Source organism: Bubalus kerabau, chromosome 18, assembly GCF_029407905.1.
Source record: "Bubalus kerabau isolate K-KA32 ecotype Philippines breed swamp buffalo chromosome 18, PCC_UOA_SB_1v2, whole genome shotgun sequence".
Classification (NCBI taxonomy): Eukaryota; Metazoa; Chordata; class Mammalia; order Artiodactyla; family Bovidae; genus Bubalus; species Bubalus kerabau.
The window spans coordinates 40,304,944-40,321,525 of record NC_073641.1 but is presented as its reverse complement, the minus strand read 5'-3'; the positions used below and the strand labels follow the sequence as shown (position 1 = coordinate 40,321,525).

The 16,582-nt window shown below is 38.5% G+C and overlaps 1 protein-coding gene across 1 annotated transcript in view; it reads left to right on the top strand.

Moving 5' to 3' along the window:
* Window positions 1-16,582, top strand: part of SPEF2 (sperm flagellar 2) — a 201,530-nt gene that overhangs the window by 94,004 nt on the left and 90,944 nt on the right. Inside the window, exons 18-19 of the mRNA XM_055554823.1 lie at window positions 1,520-1,693; window positions 6,757-6,831. Of these exons, the coding sequence (XP_055410798.1) occupies window positions 1,520-1,693; window positions 6,757-6,831 (249 nt within the window). The remainder of the gene's footprint in view (window positions 1-1,519; window positions 1,694-6,756; window positions 6,832-16,582) is intronic.

The window sequence follows — 16,582 nt, the reverse complement described above, 5'->3', positions numbered from 1 at the left end:
CAATAATTATATATTACTTTCATAATCAGAAAAGATTAATTTCCAGTTTGAAAAAAAATCCAATAAAACAAATCCTCCTTATCTTGCCAAGTTGAAAAGAATGATCTGAGGGCAATGGGAGAAATAGCCATACAAGGGTGCAGGTATTCACTGCCATTGGTACAGGGGTAAAGTTGTGGCCATTTCCAGGGTGGAGCACTGGGAAGTCAGGGAGGGTGGGAAGGGCACACTGGGTAAGGTGAGCCTGAATCCAGAAGGGCAAAGGGCCCTAACAATTACAGGAGCCTAGACAATCCAGAAACACCCCCTCAGGACCCCAGAGCTGTCTCCTCTGCCTGGAATGCACACTCCCTCAATGTCTTCAAGTCTTTGCTCAATAGCCACCTCCTCAGTGGGCCTACCCTGCAAAGCACGCCATTTAAACAAACTGTAAAAGCTGCCCCACAGCACTCGACGCCCTTCCCTCTGCTCTACGTACTTTCTCTAGAGCACTTACCACCTTCCAGCTTCTTATGTGACTTAACTTTGTTCATGTTTATGGTTTGCAAGCTTCACAAGGCAGTGATTTTTCTCTTTTGTTTTACTTTTGTATCTCTGGCAGCCACAACTGTGCCTAGCATTGTTTGTATTACTATTATTTACAGTATTGGTATAGTTTTACCTATTGATGGAATTGGCTCACACACATGCTCAGTCCCTTCAGTCGTGTTCAACTCTTTGCGAACCTATGGACCATAGCTTACCAGGCTCCTCTGTCCATGGGATTCTCCTGGCAAGAATACTGAGTGGGTTGCCATGCCCTCCTCCAGGGGAGCTTCCCTACGCAGGGATTGAACCTGTGTCTTTTATGTCTCCAACATTGGCAGATGGGTTCTTTACCACCAGTGCCACCTGGGAACCCCACAGGATTGGCATAGTTTTATCTTATTGTTATAAGGCTTCCTTTCCTTCAGGGCACCACTGAGATTGAATAACTAGCTAGTGCATGAATGGATGAATTTTGTTAAGTCTTATTTGAGTACTGAGCACCATTCTAAATGCTTTATATGTATTTACCCCTAGAAGTTGGTGCCGCATGCATTTCTGTTCCCTTCTATGTCCTCCCGATCCCCACCTCTTCTGTCATATTGCCCTTCACCTTCTCTTTAGGCTTTTTTCACCTCGTTTATCCACTAGAAAATTTGACGTAATTCTTTACTTTCCTATCCCAGTATATTAGCTAATTCTAGATTGTTAGTTTTAAAGTCGGCACACTGTCAGCAAGTCTTCTACCTGCTATAGATACACACACACACACACATGTCATCACCATCTCCATCAGAGACAGGGGAAGTGGTATTTCTAACCAGACAGAGATGACATCAAATGTCAGCTTTAAGGCCTAGATAATTTAAAACATGAATTTAGCCTTAATTCAGTGAGAGCAATTTTATATTAAGTTAGGTTTATCTTAGTTTATGTGAAATAGTAGGTGTCTGGAGTTGCTAATAAAGATCCATTCTTATCATCCTGTTTGAAGTGAAAAAGAAATTAGAAGAAAAGGAAGCTGAGAGAAAAGAAGAAGTTTCCCTGACTGAGAAGACATCCCCTCCTCCTCCTCCCCCTCCTCCTCCGGAACCAGAGAAAGAGAAGGAAGTCCACCTTCCACAGGAGCGGTCCAAAACTCCTGCTGCAAAAGGAAAGCAAGCATCAGGTGACTGACAGTGATTGCTAACCCTGTCAACAAGTTTCTCATTTTCACTTAGAAAGCAGTTGTAAATGATAGTACCAGTCCATTTATCTATCAGTAGCGTTCACTTTCATGCACTGGAGAAGGAAATGGCAATCCACTCCAGTGTTCTTGCCTGGAGAATCCCAGGGACAGGGGAGCCTGGTGAGCTGCAGCCTATGGGGTCGCACAGAGTCGGACATGACTTGAAGCAACTTAGCAGCAGCAGCAGAGTCAGGCTTTGAACAGCATCAGTCATGTGAAAGGAAGCTGTCTTCTCAGATGAAGTGGAAAGGCAGCAGCAGCTGAGAGCACGGCTGTCCCAAAGTGCAGGTACCTGACCACGTGGGATCCCTCCATGTGGGCATCCTCATGCCCAGATCTACTGATTAGAATAAGACCACAGACAAGAGAAGGGGAGGCACAGAGAGAATAACCATAAGGAGCATAGAGCAGATCAAGGGGACAGACTTCTGTTTGTTGGAGTGGTAGAGCTGAGTTCATGAACACTGAGACCTCCTTACCAAAATGAGAACATAACCAGTTGCCCACAAGAATAAGGGAACAAATCAACAGCATCCATTAGAGGCTAGAATACATATGTAACTGTTATTCTTTTGTGCTATGCAATTATAAAAGGCTAGAAACAAGCTCCCGACATCTCAGTAAACTTGCATCTTTACAACATATAGCATACATGGACAGTTTATATAGAGAATATTTTTTAGCTTAAGTTCTTTCTGTATCCTTAACCACTATGGACCATGAAATGGTAGAGTATATAATGACAAAAGTGAAATGCTCAACTGTTGAAATGTATGATACTGGGAGCATGACAGGATCAAATTAGTGCTGTGTATATGAAACAAACGTGACTTTAGTTTCTGGTTTTGGCTTTGTAAGTGGTCAACTGTGCAGTTACCAAGTCCACCTAGGTTTGCTTGTTATTGTGTCATGATTGCATTTCTAAAGACTATAATCTTTCTTCTTCATAGAGATCAGAGATGGGTCTGATTTTTCAAAATTAAGTTTACTTATATTAAACAAATAAATTTGAAAACTTTAATAACATTTATTATGGTCTACTAAAGACCATTATATTCCACAAAATGGGACTTAATTAAAGACAAGATACACAAAAATGTTTTTATCATATGAACAATGAAGCACAAAGCCTTTAATTAAACATACATAGTATTTCCTTTCAAAAAACAAAGCAGAGGTCTGGAGGACTAATGGAAACCTTAAAAATGCTATTTAACTGGGGAAAACAATTTCCACAGAGGCTCAGTGGGGCCTGGCATTGTCCACTCAGGCCTCAAACCCAAGACCATGGCCTTCCCTCCCTTTCTTCACCTCAGCCTCATGACCAGGAGTCTCTATGTACTGGAGCCATTCCCTGAAACCCATCTGTAGCAGTCTTCTAAGTTTCTTAAGTTTGCTTGTGAATTTAAAATTGTATAGTTGAATACTGTACATTTGGAGGAATAATAAAGCTGTTGTTGCTTCAAAGAGTGGTTGTATGTATCTGTCTTATTCTTCCCGCAAGGGCAGGGCTACTGCCTGAGCTTTTAAAATGCTTGGCTGATTCATGTCAATGTATGGCAAAAACCACTACAATATTGTAAATTAATTAGCCTGCAATTAAAAGAAATAAATTTTAAAAAATAAATAAAATAAAATGCACAGAAGCGTTCACCCCCAGAGGCCTAATTACTGTCTTCCAACCACAAGGCATCCCTGTGAGGAGATCTCAGTGCTAATAGATGCTGATGGGGCCACAGCACAGGTCACACTGCCCTTACAGCTCGGGGAAGCTGGGATAAGCAGTTTTATGGAGGGAAGTTCCCAGCAGGTTTATTTATATTTATATTAAAAAATTTAGTGCTTTTCAAAAGAACATTTTCAGAACTGAAAGCCAGAGACTTCTGAACAAGCCCAAAGCAAACATCCAATTACAATTTTCTTTAAAAGTTGAGAAGAAAAGAGAAATGATTTACTAAAAAAAAAAAAAAAAAAACCAAGGTAGAAATGGTGTAAAGAAGGAAGCATTGTACACTAAGTACTAAAGGTCATTTTGCTCAAATACATTTCTACAATAGTGAGAGACTATTTTGGGGGGGCTCCAAAATCACTGCAGATGGTGACTACAACCAAGAAATTAAAAGACACTTGCTCCTTGGAAGAAAAGCTATGACCAACCTAGACAGCATTTTAAAAAACAGAGACATTACTTTGCCAACAAAGGTCTGTCTAGTCAAAGCTATGGTTTTTCCAGTAGACATGTATGGATGTGAGAGTTAAACTATAAAGAAAGCTGAGTGCCAAAAAATTGTTGCTTTTGAACTGTGGTTGGAGAAGACTCTTGAGAGTCCCTTGGACTGCAAAGAGATAGAACCAGTCCATCCTAAAGAAAATCAGTCCTTAATATTCATTGGAAGGACTGATGCTGAAGCTGAAACTCCAATACTTTGGCGCTGACTCATTGGAAAAAACCTTCATGCTGGAAAAGACTGAAGGCAGGAGGAGAAGGGGATGATAGAGGATGAGATGGTTGGATGGCATCACCAACTCAATGGACATGAGTTTGAGTAAGTTCCAGGAGTTGGTGATGGACAGGGAAGCCTGGCGTACTGCAGTCCATGGGGTCCCAAAGAGTTGGACATGTCTGAGCGACTGAACTGAACTGAACTGACAGTTCTACACCGTATATGGGTTTGTTGACCTGAAATAAATAGAGTGTCAGATATTTCTCCAGTGAAGGTGGGTTTATTCAGAATTAGCAGGGAATGATAATGCAGGGTCTGCAACTATGGCAAGCCCTATATAAGTCCTCGTATGACTAGGGAAGGAGAATGCTTCTATAGAGGGAAAAGGAAGTTGGAAGGTCCATAGTACCCCATGAGTCCATGGCTTTTCATTGGCTGAATCCGTGTCAGGAAAGAAGAAGAATCTTTCTTCCTCCTGTTGGGTAATACTATCCTCTTAGGGCCAAAGATTTCCCCCTTTTGGTTTCTCAACTCTGTTTAATTGTGATTTCTATTTATTAATTTTTTACAGTTCTGAATTTTTTATCTTCTTCAAGTACACTTGAGATTAAATTTTTAACACTTCACATTTTTGTTCCATTAAAGGGTTTATTATCAAGTCCACTATCAAATGTCAGAATGTAATTTAAAACTAAAGTTCTAAGTGTGACAAAGCATGGTAGTGCTATCCATGCTGCTAAGAGTATATTTGGAGATTTCAGAATACATTTTGGAAATAAGTTTTTCAAAGAGGCAGAATTCATGCTACTCCCAGCAGAAATTAGACTTGTTCACAGTATTTTGTAAGTTCATCATCTCAGGTGTCCCTATTTTCACCCCCTTTTCTCTTGCCTTCTGCTAAAGTTTGGAGCTAAAATGTTGGTTACCCAGAGTATTGTTATTAAAGGTACTAAGAGGTTATCTAGACTTTTTTTATTAACCTTACCTCTAAAAAAAAAAAAAAAAAAAAAAAAAACTAATTCAAACCTTTGTATTTATTTATTTATGAATGAGTTTGGTGTTTAACTATTTAACTATTTGGATGTTTAAAAGTCATTTTATAGAGATTAACAAAAGAGGTTGTCTTATTTCTATGGAATTTTTGTTTTTGGAGCTGAGATATTTAAACATAAGTGATATGTTATGCATTTACACATTCTTATAACTGTCACTTCTAAATACGAAGAATAGGTCAGACAAACTCTATCACAGACATTTAAATTGCCCCATATGTGCATCCTTATGACGAGGAGGACAAACTGTAACCTAGGGCAAACGGAGAAAGACGACTGAACCTGTTTGGTGAATTATGTGGGATGTAGTGATTTTTTCAAAGACCAAATTATTATTTGGGAAATCTTACTGACCTCCAGGTCATCAGTTTCCCATTTCCCCCTTTCCCAGCATGTCTTTTAATTTATTCCAGGCAATCCAATGTATATATTCCCAAACAATCCTTTGTATTACAAGTTACAGTCAAGGCACAATGGAAGGTGAAAGTCACAAGGCAACCAAGTATGAGGTCAAGAATGTGCCATATCAAAACAATGGTTTATTTAACTCTCCTTCAAAGTGTTTTGGCATCATTCTTATTATAGATCCAGTCATCTTATTGTATAACAATCATTTCAGTGAACTATCTCCAAATACTAATAGAGCCATCTGCTTCAAATGTACTTGTGACTAACTTTTAAAACTCTGCATGTATGTTGCATTAAAGAGTTTATAATCAAACTCACTGACAAACCTAGACAGTGTGTTAAAAAGCAAAGACATCGCTTTGCTGACAAAGGTCTGTATGGTTAAGTCTTATAGTCTTTCCAGTGGTCACATACTGTTGTGAGAGGTGGACCAAAAAGAAGACAGAGCACCGAAGAATTGATGCTTTCGAACTGTGGTGCTGGACAAGACTGTTGAGAGTCCCTTGAACAGCAAGGAGATCAAACCAGTCAATCTTAAAGGAAATCAACCCTGAATACTCATTGGAAGGATTGATGCTGAAGTTGAAGCTCCAATACTTTGGCCACCTGATGGGAAGAGCTGATTCATTGGAAAAGACCCTGATGCTGGGAAAGATTGAAGGCAGAAGGAGAAGAGGGTGACAGAGGATGAGATGGTTGGATGACATCACCAACAGAATGGACATGAATTTGGACAAACTCTGGGAAATGGTGAGGGACGGGGAAGCCTGCCATGCTGCAGTCCATGAGTTCAAAAAGAGTCAGACATGACTTAGCAACTGAACAACAACAATCAAATTCACTACCAAATGCTGATGTTAAACTTAGGACTCAACTTCTCAATGTCACAAAATAGAATAGTCCTATCAGGGTTGTCATTCAAGAATTTTCAATCCATAGTCTAACTTCAGATTAATTTTAACTCACAGTAAAGGTCTGAGCCATTTTAGGCAGTTCACAAATATAGCTGTTTTGAGAAATCACATTTGATTGCTTACAAATCATAAACCAGCTATCAGAAAAAATCATAAATGATATTTATGTGTTAAATTTTGTTTAGAACCCCCGCATGGTAATCGAGAACCTCTTCAGGAAGGAAAAGGGAAGAAAAGTGAAACTTCACTCAAAAGAAAAGGTACAGATTAAGATAAATATGATTAAATATAATTCTGCATTTTATAACTCTCAGTGAAAATAGTGATATTTATGTAGTAATGTACATTGAGCCCTTCTTTCAGGCATTTGTAAATCATAAACTCTTGCCAAAGAAAACCTCAGTCTTTCTGTAGCCTGGCTCTTAGCAAAGGTCCTACTGAGGAAAGTGATGCTTGTGAGGAATAATTTAGAGAATATGCAGGAGTACTGGAGTAGGATGCCATTGCCTTCTCTGATATCTAAGATACAGAATATTCAATCATCATAGATATTATAAGTGTTACCCTTGGGCTAAATTATGCCATCAGAAAACTACATGCTGAACCATATTTTCTTGGAAAGCTTCCATGAAATTGCTTTCACTGATAAGTTCTTTGATATAAAGTCCTCAACACAACAGCAGTGGAGATGAAACTTTCATTATACTAATAATAACCTGGTATTTCATTTTCTGAAGGGATAGTATGCCCATTACATCATTCAGTGGCCTCTGTGTAAAATCCTAGGTGGGAAATTTCATTCAGAAGAAAGGGACTGAAAATTTTTTCTTCCTCTACATGGCTAAATAATTAGTACCTCTAAATGATAGCACTACCTTTTCTATATTGGCTGTCTAGAAATTCAGAACCAAATTAGCATCTAAGATTTTAGTTTCTAAACAAGGACCTATATCCTGGAGTCTGCTTTCTAATTCCTCTCCCTGCTTTGACCTAATTTAGGTTGTATTTTTCCTGATCTAGTTTCATTTATTTTCTATCTTAACTGTTTCTGTGAAATAAGGGGGATAAAATTTTGTAAATAATTGATAGTTGGCCGAAGAAATGCCAGGCTCTTAAAAGCATATTTAGTTGCACTGTATGTTGAAGCCACTGGGCTTCCCAGGTGGCTCAGTGATAAAGAATCCTCCTGCCAACGCAGAAGACACAGGTTCGATCCGTGAGTTGGGAAGATCCTGTGGAAAAGAAAATGGCAACCCACTCCAGTATTCTTGCCTGGGAAATCCTAAGAGAAGACTGGTGGACTACAGTCCGTGGGGTTGCAAAAGAGTCAATCGTGACTTAGTGACTAAACAACAATAGTGTTGAAGCTGCTACATGCGTGCCTGCTCAGTCTTTAAGTTGTGTCTGACTCTTTGCAACTCCATGGTCTATAACCCAACAGGCTTCTTTGTCCATGGAATTTCTCAGGCAAAACCACTGGAGGGAGTTACCATTTTCTTCTTCAGGGAATCTTCTCAGCCTAGGGATTGAACCCACATCTCCTGCATTGGCAGGTGAATTCTTTACCACTGAGCCACCAGAAAAGCCCTGGAGCTGCTACAGCAACAAATCAAAGATTGAAATGCAGTTATGCACACACACAGTTGACTTCTGCGGAGTACATGCTCAGGGGGTTGTCATGATGTACCACTGCTTACTTTTTCATTACAGAGTGCCAGTGCAATCGCGGCCCAAAAATGTGCAATGTTCACAAAATGATGGCTTAAAAGGATCTCTATTTTGGCATTCAAAAATGCATATCCATGATTCTCAAAGCATTTCACCCTTTTCTGATTATATAACCTGATAGGTTTATGTAACTAGTCATTGTGAGTTAACATTGGTGAGATTAAAATTTTAGCTAGAGTTTTGGCTATAATTTATATGCTTTCTCTCGCCTGTTTACAAATAGGAGAATAGTTTCCACATTTACATTATGAATCCCTTACTTTCTCACTGTGATCAGCAAAAGCAAATGAAGGATCTGCACAGAATCATCAAAAATAGAAATCAAATATACTTATGCATTGTTGTGGTTTTTCAGTCGCTCAGTCATGTCCAACTTTTTGTGATCCCAAGGACTGCAGCACACCAGGCTTCCCTGTCCTTCACTACCTCCCAGGGTTTGCTCAAACTCATGTCCATTGAGTCAGTGATGCTATCTAACCATCTTATCCTCTGTCATCCCCTTCTCTTCCTGCCCTCATTCTTTGCCAGCATCAGGGTCTTTTCCAATGAGTGGGCTCTTCACATCAAGTGGCCAAAGTATTGGAGCCTCAGCTTCAGCATCAGTCCTTCCAATGAATATTCAGGGTCAATTTACTTTAGGATTGACTGGTTTGATCTCCTTGCAATCCAAGGGACTCTCAAGAGTCTTATCCAGCACCACAATTTGAAAGCATACATTTTTAGGTCGTCAGCCTTCCTGATGGTCCAACTCACATCCATACATGACTACTGGAAAAGCCATGGCTTTGACTATACAGACTTTTGTCAGCTGTTGGTGAAGTGATGTCTTTGCTCTTTAATATGCTGTCTAGGTTTGTCATAACTTTCCTTCCAAGGAGCAAGAATCTTTTAATTTCATGGCTGCGGTCACCAATCGACAGGCATCTTGGAGCCCAAGAAAATTGGAGCCCCCTTTTTTCCTTCTATTTGCTATAAAGTGATAGGACCAGATGCCAGTATCCTAGTTTTTGAATGTTGAGTTTTAAGCTAGCTTTTTCATTCTCCTCTTTCTCCCTCATCAAAATATTCTTTAGCTCCTCTTCGCTTTCTGCCGTTAGAGTGGTATCATCTGCATATCTGAGGTTGTTGATAATTCTCCTGGCAATCTTGATTCTAGCTTGTAATTCATCCAGCCCAGAATTTCGCATGATGTACTCTGCATATAAATTAAATAAGCAGGGTGACATTATACAACCTTGACATACTTCTTTCCAAATTTTGAATCAATCCTTTGTTACATGTCTGGTTCTAACTGTTGTGCTTCTTGACCTGTATACAGGTTTCTCTGGAAACAGGTAAGGCGCTCTGGTTTTCACATCCCTTTAAGAATTTTCCAGTTTGTTGTGAGCCACACAGTCAAAGGCTTTAGTGTAGTCAATGAAGCAGTAGATGTTTTTCTGGAATTTCTTTGTTTTCTCTATGATCTAAAAAAAGTTGGCAATTGATCTCTGGTTCCTCTGCCTTTTCTAAACTCAGCTTGTACATCTGGAAGTTCTCTGTTCACATACTGCTGAAGCCTAGCTTGAAGGATCTTGAGCATTACTTTGCTAGTGTGTGAGATGAGCACAACTGTATGGTAGCTTGAACATTCTTTGACATTGCTCTTCTTTGGAATTAAAATGAAAACTTACCTTTTCCAGTCCTGTCCAAATCATCAAGTTAGACCTAATAATGTACATGCTTTGAGAGCATCTTTAGGTAAAAGTATACTCAAACAAACCATAAGCAAATACAACTTCACCCAGCAAAATATACATCCATTTAAATCATGCAGTTAGCTCAGTTTGAGTAAATTCAAGAACTCTTTTTTCTTTTATTTTACTAGTCTGTTTCTATTTCCATAAACATAGTTTCTACTGTATTGAATAATATTTGAAATAGATGAACTCTTGATCAAGATTTAGAAGTCTTTCTTCTACATAGAAGTACTGTTGTTTTGGCATGTATAACAGGATTTACTTCATTAAGAGGAAGTCTTAGTAATTTTAATTCTTTATATTTGGAACTAATACCTTTGGGAGCTGAATGCTATTAATTGGTTAACTGTTAACTTCACAAGCTATTTGATACCAATTAATTGTATTGAAAGCATGGCTTGAGGAGCCACCTCCTTTTTCCTTCCTTCAAATTTATCCTTGTTTCCTGTTGTTGGCATCTTTGACTCATCTTTATTTTTCCCTGCGTATCAGATCAATCCCTACCCTTCTCCCTGCTACTCTTGACACTGAAATGCCATTTGCAATTGTATTTATGGTATTCTTAAAGAATTTACTATCTTCAACCATCTGCCATGGCCCTATTTTATTCCTTCATAAAATAAGGACTTTTCTACTCTGTGACTTTACTAGGAGGCATTACATAAGGGCTAATTGAAGAGTTTTCCTTAATCAACCAATTTCAGAAAAATGCTGTGTTACCCCAAATTAAAATGTATTTACTCTCCATGGAGATAGATGTTGATATAGATATGTATGTCCTGTGATCATCTATCTCTAAGGCAGTGGGAGGCACACTGTGTAATATCCCAAAACACTGTGACTGCAGAACTCTCTCGGAGGAGTATCCAGTGGGACTAAAAAGTGAAAGTGTTGCTCAGTCATGTCTGCCTCTTTGAGACCCCATAGACTGTAGCCCACCAAGCTCCTTTGTCCAAAGGATTCTCCAGGCAAGAATACTGGAATGGGTTGCCATTTCCTTCTCCAGGGGATCTTCCCGACCCAGGGATTGATCCTGGGTCTCCAGTATTGCAGGCAGATTCTTTACCATCTGAGCCACCGGGGAAGCCCCCGTTGGGACTAGAGTTCTATAAATAAATGCTTGGAAATCTTGTCCTCTTTAGTTCTCTCGACCTGTATTAGTACTAATACATGTATTAGTACTGGGACTGTTCCAGTGCTAGCCTTCTGATTTAACTCATAGTTTAGGTGCTGCCAAACCACTTAGCCATAAATATTTTGTCAATGTTATAAACATTGATGACATTTCATTTTAAGGGTTAGAAAAAAAGATGAAAGTGAAATGGAATTGAAATCCCTAGATCATCTATTAACACAGTGGTTCTTTAAGTTCAGTCCTAGATCAGTAGCATCTGCATCACCTGGGAACTTTTTAGAAAAACAGATACTTGGTCCCACCCCAGACCTACTGAATCTGAAACTCCTGGAGGGGCCAAGCAATTTGTGTTTTAAAAAGCCCTCTAGGGAATTCTGGTGCTCACTAAAGTTGAAGAACTACCATGTTGATGCCAAAGACTGATTGCTCAATTTTAGCCATTGGAATATAAGAAACCTTCTGTTATTTCTAATGAACTATATATAATATGTCCTGGTTCCCAAAATGTTTAAGGTGGATTACAATTTAAAAAACAACATGTGTTTAACAATACTTTGACACAGAAGTAAAAAGCCCTAAGCTTTTCTAGGATTAATTTCTAAAATACTCTTTTTAATGAACTGGGACCTTAAACAGGGAACAGCATGTGTTACTACATACAAAACCTTAATAGATTTTAGAATAAATGCAAAACATGTTAGGTTTTATCTGAAAGTTGATGCCACACATTAGAAAGTTGATGATCAATTTACAATCATGGTTCAGATGGCAAAATTCAACATTCTCCTTTTACAATATAATTCATAATAATAATAATAACAAACTACCTATTGTAGAATGCCTACCATATGCCAGGCACTATGCAAGATCATTTTTATGTATAATCTCACTAAATCCTCATAACCACCTGTGAAGTAGCAATGATCATTTCCTTCAAAGATGAGGAAATTGAGAGTCAAAATAAATAAGGTAATATTTTGTTAGGAATCATTAATCTGAGAGAAGGGAAAGTCAGAGTCTCTTCACACTTTGGTGAATGCAATCTACACTCCATATTAACTCTCCACAGTGTCAGAACTTCCTTGGATTTTTCCTTAACACCATCATCTAATTTAAATGAATTAAATAATATTATCTATACTCTATTATCTAGCCTTTCAATGAATTGATTTCTCAGGCTGAAACTTTTAATAGATTTTCACTACAAGCAGAAAAATTAAATTGTAACAATTATAATGCAAATAGAACAGTCTTAAAATCAATTTATAAGCCAAGTAAATAGTATTAAAAGGACAACTCTAAAACTTGCAGATTTCTAAATATCAAACTAATGAACACTTCTGAACATGCATTACATCAATAAACACTAAAGGCAATCAAATATGATAGTCAAATGCATGGACCCTGGAGTCGGCCTGCCTGGACTGAGATTCTAGCTCTGCCTGTTTACCATCTAAGTGGCATCCAAGTGACTAAGGACAGACAACTTGACCTTGGCTTGTCTCAGTTCCCTCGTGTGTAAAATGAGGTCATAAAAGTACTTCCCTGTGGTTATTGCAGGGAATAAGTAAATATACAAAAAAAAAAAAAAAAAAAAAAAAAAAAACAGGATCCAGCTCAGAGTACATGGGACTAAATAAATGTGGGATATAATTATTGATTCCAGATCAGATTATCAAAGACTGTGGGCAGAAAGGCGAATCCTTTGCAAAGTTGACTTAAGGAGTTCTCAGTGTTTATCACTGATTATAATTATACTAAAATCAGGTCCTATATGTGATCCCAAATAACCAGTCCTTATTACTTTATAGTAGTCTACATTTCACATCTCCAGCTCCACACAGTATCCAGAAAATCTGGAAAACTCAGCAGTGGCCACAGGACCAGTGGTCAGTTTTCATTACAATCCCAAAAAAGACAATACCAAAGAATTTTTGAACTACCACACAGTTGTACTCATCCCACACACTAGCAAAGTAATGCTGAAAATTCTCCAAGCCAGGCTTCAACAGTATGTGAACCCTGAACTTCCAGATGTTCAAGCTGGATGTTCAAGCAGAGGAACCAGAGATCAAATTGCCAACATCTGCTGGATCACTGAAAAAGCAAGAGAGTTACAGAAAAACATCTATTTCTGCTTTATTGACTATGCCAAAGCATTTGACTGTGTGGAAAATTCTGAAAGAGATGGGAATACCAGACCACCTGACCTGCCTCCTGATAAATCTGTATGCAGGTCAAGAAGCAACAGTTAGAACTGGACATGGAACAACAGACCAGTTCCAAATCGGGAAAGGAGTACGTCAAGGCTGTATATTGTCACCCTGCTTATTTAACTTATATGCAGAGTACATCATGAGAAACGCTGGGCTGGATGAAGCACAAAGTGGAATCAAGATTGCCAGGAGAATTATCAATAACCTCAGATATGTGGATGACACCCTTCTTATGGCAGAAAGCGAAGAAGAACTAAAGAACCTCTTGATGAAAGTCAAAGTGGAGAGTGAAAAAGTTGGCTTAAACCTCAACATGCAGAAAACTAAGATTATGGCATCTGGTCCCATCACTTCATGGCAAATAGATGGGGAAACAGTGGAAACAGTGAGAGACTTTATTTTGGGGGGGGCTCCAAAGTCACTGTACGTGGTAACTACGGCCATGAAATCAAAAGACTCTTGCTGCTTGGAAGAAAAGCTATAACGAACCTAGACAGCCTATTAAAAAGCAGAGACATTACTTTGCCGACAAAGGTCCATCTAGTCAAGGCTATGGTTTTTCTAGTAGTCATGTGTGGATGTGAGAATTGGACTACAAAGAAAACTAACTGCCAAAGAATTGATGCTTTTGAACTGTGGTGTTGGAGAAGACTCTTGAGAGTCCCTTGGACTGCAGGGACATCCTACCAGTCCATCCTAAAGCAAATCAGTCCCGAATATTCATTGGAAGGATTGATGCCGAAGCTGAAACTCCAATACTTTGGCCACCTGATGCGAAGAACCGACTCATTGGAAAAGACCCTGATGCTGGGAAAGATTGGAGGCAGGAGGAGAAGGGGATGACAGAGGATGAGATGGTTGGATTGCATCACCAATGCAATGGACATGTGTTTGAGTAAGCTCCAGGAGTTGATGATGGACAGGGAAGCCTGGTGTGCTACAGTCCATGGGGTCTCAGAGTCAGACACGACTGAGCGACTAAACTGAACTGAACTGAGCTCCACATAGAGAAACAACATGAATTCTAGGACAGCAAGGAGAGAAAACTCTTCCAAAATAGCTTCTCAGTAGTGATTTAGAGAATAAGCTGGTTCATGTTCCATATCTGGCTCCTTACCTAACACTGACACCCTTCTCTTCCTGGCCAAGTTGCTTCAGAGCTAAAATTTTCATTTATCCAAGGCATCCTGAGTCTCTACTTCATTTGCCAATGTTTGCAGCCCAGTCAACTATTAGCACCATCTGTTAACAACAAAATGTTTTCTTGCTGAAGCAAAACAATAAGGAAGCTGTCACTATTAACCAATCTTCTAGTTTCTACCCAGTGAGGTTCTTAATTAAATCTGATTCTACTAGGGCATGTTTTAAGACTGAAAGGTAATAAAAATGCCTTTCTTTTAAAAAAAAAATCAGACTTTTTACATCTTATCCTCCTTCCTACAATCTTAATTCACTGAATAGTGCCAACTTAATGTAAAAGTGTTCCAGTTTTCTTAAATTCCTTTCTTCAATTGATGAAGTTTTTTTCTTGCCTTTCCTGAGCTCCTAGTATGTTATTATCATTGCTCAAATCTGTTGCTCTGCTGTTGCAACTTTGACTATTTATTCACAGATAAAATCATTAAACAAATCCCATGTTCACATTGTAAAATTTTGTTTTTCTTTTATACCTCATTTTATCTACTTGGTCTCACTCCATGGGCTTCTGCATGATACAGTTAGATTCTAATAACTGGACTAAAAACTGCTAAAATCTGCCTTTACCATATGCTAAGAACAAATTACCCTTCAAACTTCTCATGCAAGAAGAATGGCTGCCCTGAGGACTCAATAATTCAACCTCCAATGAAAGCAAACATCTTAGAAATGGAAACCTTCACATGGTCACATGAGTAATACTTTAAAAGGACTGCCTTTGGTAACTCAAGATGTTGACAGATTTTGTTCAAATGTGATATCTATTTTCACTCTCTATGCCAATAGATACATTTTAATTCATTCACATCTTTCCCTCTTAGCATTTTGATTGTGTAAAACAATTAGATAAAATTTAAACAAGATCAAAGCACAGTGGTTCAAAAATACTTCCTGGCTGTCTTAGTTTTCACTGAATGATCATGATATGTAAGAAAAGAAGAAAAAGAAACTCATTCCAATCTCATAATTACAAAGTTATCCTTAGAAATTCTCCTTAGAAAAATTCATCTTAAAGTAGTAGTGTTGTCACATGTTTTACCAGAAACTCAGGTCAGAGAATTAAAAAATTACCATATAGAAACATTTCTCAAATTATGAACATTTTTGGTTATTACCTGAATAAAGATGTTCTTAAATTTTTCTAATTTAAAATAAAATCTAGATACAACTTTAAACTTGTAGATAGCAGTACTGTTTTTAGCACTGAACTGTCCATAGTACATAATTCACAATTTCTCCTCTACTTATAATCCATATATTTTTAATTATTATAAAAATGGAAGATGTATTTACTTTCCTAAACAGCATATCATTAAATAATATTCACTAAAGAAATATATTTTGGGGAAAGAAAGTGCTGCAAATTCTATAGGCATTTATAAACTGCGTCTAAAATCTTAACAACGTATCTGAAAGTAAGTGAAATTTAAACTGAATGAATTCCTAAATTATAACTTTGATCCTTTAAGGAAATATAGGTGCTTTCTGAATTAAGGTAGTTTCATCAGTCACAAGATCTTTCAGACCACATGGGTACCACTTCACTGGCCTGAATTCCCCCTTGATGTTCTCAGATAGCGCATGGCCTTTCTGGATTCTGAGCTGAAATGAGGCCTCTCTTTCTGCTCCTCCAACCTCCTTTTCTTCCTCCTTCTCTACCTTCCCCTCTCTTTCCCTTCTCACTCTTCCTCTCCTCTCTCCTTCCCTCCCTTCTCCCCACCACCTTATGCCTTAATTCAGCCAGGCTTTTGGCACAGAGGTTGCCTTCATCCATACAACCTGACTGTAGTAAGAAATATAGTTTCCCTGATTAGAAACCCTCTGTCTGATCCAGGGAATATGGAACTATTCAAGAGCTACAATACCTCTTCTCCCCCCCCTTCACCCCTCACTGACTCCAGCCGACTCATAATAGCATCCTTTCTCCCAGCAATTTCTCCTGGGTTTCAGTAAACAAGAGCACTGCTCCTGTTGTGACTACCCTCTTTCTTTTTCAGGG